This window comes from Octopus bimaculoides, chromosome 20 (assembly GCF_001194135.2).
Source record: "Octopus bimaculoides isolate UCB-OBI-ISO-001 chromosome 20, ASM119413v2, whole genome shotgun sequence".
NCBI lineage: Eukaryota > Metazoa > Mollusca > Cephalopoda > Octopoda > Octopodidae > Octopus > Octopus bimaculoides.
Genome location: NC_069000.1, coordinates 43,940,767 through 43,944,553, shown reverse-complemented (window position 1 = coordinate 43,944,553; position 3,787 = coordinate 43,940,767). Strand labels below are relative to the sequence as shown.

The window sequence follows — 3,787 nt, the reverse complement described above, 5'->3', positions numbered from 1 at the left end:
AAAAACCGGTCAGAGAGAGAGAGAAGAGAAGATTAAGAGAAGGACAAAAATCCCATCGTGATTTTATAGGCCTGAACAAGTTAAACTTTACGAGTCTAGTCAATTGTCTTTCCGGTTTTATTTCGTTTAGACTTTCTTTAATCTACCTGTCTAATTTAATTATCACCGTCATCTATTATTATTATTATTATTAGAAGTAGTGGTAGTAGTAGTAGTATAAATAGATATAGTAGTATTTAAACGTTGGCAAAGTTAGTGTGGATAAAGTTTATTTAATTAGTCAGTTTGTGTTCGGTTTAATTATTCTGCAGAGTGAGAAGACGAACTGCAGGCAAAACACTATATACACACACACACACACACACACACACACACAAATATATTACACACATTTAACATACGTAAAAAATTTACACACTTCACATACACACACCCACATACATATAAACATATTTAAATATATTATTATCCATTCATTTCACATTGTCACGCTTTCTACACGCAGATAGATATAACTACATATACATATATAAATATACACATTTATACGTGCATACATACATATATATATATATATATATATATATATATATATATATACGTGTCTTTAACTACATGGAAACTTTTGAGACGTTTAATGCATTTTAGTTAATTTAGCAATTTCCACAATGGGGAAACATAACGAAACCGATTTCGAATACTTCTGCGGAGGAACACCCATATGGGTAAGTAAAGAAATACTTGATTACATTTAACTACTAACGTTAATTAACCAATTAGTAAACTACTGGTCAGTCCAGTTAACTGAACATGTTTATTTGTTTCTATAGCTGTATCATTTAGATAACTGGTTTGCTCGTGTATCAGCTGTGATGTTGTTTGATTGAGTTTTGCCCAGGCTTTGGTCGGTTAGACGCTTTCGTGAACTATAGCGTTCCGGTTGTGGCCTTTCTGTATTCTTTTCCACTCTAGGCACACGGCCCGAAATTTTTGGGGAGGAGGGCCAGTCGATTAGACCGGCCCCAGTGCGCAACTGGTACTTAATTTATCTATCCCGAAAGGATGAAAGGCAAAGTCGACCTCGGTGGTAGCCTTTCTGTATTGTACACACACACACACCTACTTACGTACACATACATACGTAGATACATGCACACTCACATACATGCATACACACACACACACACACACACACACACACACACACGAGAGGGTGCAAAAAAGTGCCTGCTTTTAAGGGTTTCGTAAAAGGCCTGGTTGAAGTCCCAACCTTCCGAGTCCTTTTACAGGGCTTAGAAAAACTGAAGGACCGCTGCAATGAGTGTGTGAACCTTAAAGTAGAATACGGTGCATAAAATCATAATTGACAGTATTTTCTTCCACTTAAAATCAAGAACTTTTCAGCACCCCCTCGTATATCTGTTTGTATTTGTGTGTGTGTGTGGAAGCATTTCTGCATGCATGTTGGTATGCCAGTGCGTGTGCTTGCGTTGGCATACGTGTCTATTAGTCTATCTGTGTGTATGTGTGCGCGAATGTTGGTTTTTGGGGACACAAACAAGAAAGAACATATACATAGACACGCACATATACTCGCACGCGGATATAAGCAAGTGAAGTTATATAACTCGATAAGAGTTACTTATGTGGCTGTACAGCTAAGACAGTATTACAGTGTGTGTGTGGGGGGGGACTTGGCAGAGACACTCCGCTGTTGTATTTTGAGAGAAACTTGTGGAAAAAAAAAAATTATGTTGTTTTTTCTTATTTAAAGAAAAGAATTTCCATTGTATTAAGTTTGTCAAGGACAATACACAAAACTCTCGTCCGATCTATGAGTATTTTTTTAAATATATTTAGCTTCACAACTAAATAAATGAAACCAAACGTGTGTGTGTGTCTATCTATCTGTCTACCTGTCTGTCTATTTGTTTATCTATCTGTCTATCTGTCCGTCTGTCTACCTATCTATCTATCTATCTATCTGCCTGTCTATCTGTCTGTCTGTCTGTTTATCTATCTATCTATCTATCTGCCTGTCTATTTGTCTGTCTGTCTGTTTATCTATCTATCTATCTATCTGTCTGTCTATCTACCTATCTACCTATCTATCTATCTATCTATCTATCTATTTGTTTATCTGTTTGTCTATTTATCTATTTGTTTATCTGTCTATCTGTTTGTCTATCTATTTGTTTGTCTATCTATCTCTGTCTATCTATCTATCTGTCTATCTATCTATTTATCTATCTCTCTATCTATCCTATCTCTGTCTGTCTGTTTGGAAGACTGTGCCAGACTTCAGTCTGATTTGGCATGATTTCTATGGCTGGATGCCTATCCTAACGCCAACCACTCCAAGGGTGTAATGGGTGCTTTTATGTGCCACCAACATGGGTGCCATTTGCATGACACCGGCATCTGCCACAACTGCAATTTTGCTTGGCTTGATGGGTCTTCTTCTCAAGCATGACATAATGCCAAAGGTCTGTCATTGCCTCCGTGAGGCCCAACACTTGATATGTATATATAACAGGAAAGAGCTATAATTTCTTCAAAAACTGAAATTTAAAGCTTTAGCATTTAAATCAGCCATATCCAGCCCAAACCAGCCAGATTTGGCCTCTCACACATACCCTACAATGTCATTCTAAAAATAAGCAATGATGTTGTTGAAACCTCAAAACTATGAGATAATGCATGATGAATCGAAAACAAGAGGCTGACCAAAAACAAGATAATGAGATACTCTCATCCACTACCTGAGGCCTACATGGCCGTAACTGATCAGAGATAGGCAGCAGTGGAAGGAGTCCAGGGAGGAGTTGATCCTTCAGGAGTGATAGAGCTCTAGATACTGGAACTGGAACCCAAAACAATGTGGGGACATAAACATTATTTTTGACAGACAAAATAGTTTAAAGGGTTAAAACTGAATTTGATAAATGAACGGAAATTTGCAATTATACACTGTGCTGTGTTTTTTTTATGTACAACATTAACAAATATTAATTGTGATTCATTAATTATCTTAAAAATGGGTCATTCACACATGATGTTCATCACGGCCAGACACACAAATTATGAAAATATCAAAGCTGTAAATCTTTCAGCATTTACAAGATTTGTGTGAATTCATTTTTATTTTTTCACTGTAAAGTGTGATCGCTGCTCAGGCAAGTGTTGAGTAACAATTTGTTTCTTGCTAATGGAGCGCTAAGAGCACCATCTGAGTGTGATCGCTGCCAGAGCAGCTGACTGGCTTCCATGCCGGTGGCATGTAAAAAGCACCATTCGAACATGATCGTTACCAGTGTCACCTTACTGGCACATGAAAAAACTTTCGGGCGAGGTCGTTGCCAGTGCCGCTGAACTGACTCCTGTGTAGGTGGCACATAAAAAACTCCATTTAAGTGTGGTCATTGCCAGTATGGCCTGACTGGCCCTCATGCTGGTGGCATGTAAAAGCACCCACTACACTCTCGGAGTGGTTGGCGTTAGGAGGGGCATCCAGCTGTAGAAACACTGCCAGATCAGATTGGAGCCTGGTGCAACCTTCTGGTTCACCAGTCCCCAGTCAAATCGTCCAACCCATGCTAGCATGGAAAGCGGACGTTAAACGATGATGATGATGATGTACTGTATCTTTTAATGTTTACGTATTTTAGTCCTTAGAATGCGGCCATACTGGGGCACTGCCTTGAAGGTTTTCCTCAAACAAATCAACCCCAGCATTTATTTATTTATTTATTTATTTATTTATTTATTCTAAAACCTGGTACTTATT

At 38.2% G+C, this 3,787-nt stretch overlaps 1 protein-coding gene across 1 annotated transcript in view; it reads left to right on the top strand.

Annotated features, from left to right (window-relative positions):
• Window positions 1–63: 63 nt before the first annotated feature.
• Window positions 64–3,787, top strand: part of LOC106882737 (multidrug resistance-associated protein 1) — a 47,043-nt gene continuing 43,319 nt past the window's right edge. The window contains exon 1 of the mRNA XM_052974980.1: window positions 64–725. Coding sequence (XP_052830940.1) covers window positions 669–725 — 57 coding nt within the window. The 5' untranslated portion in view covers window positions 64–668. The remainder of the gene's footprint in view (window positions 726–3,787) is intronic.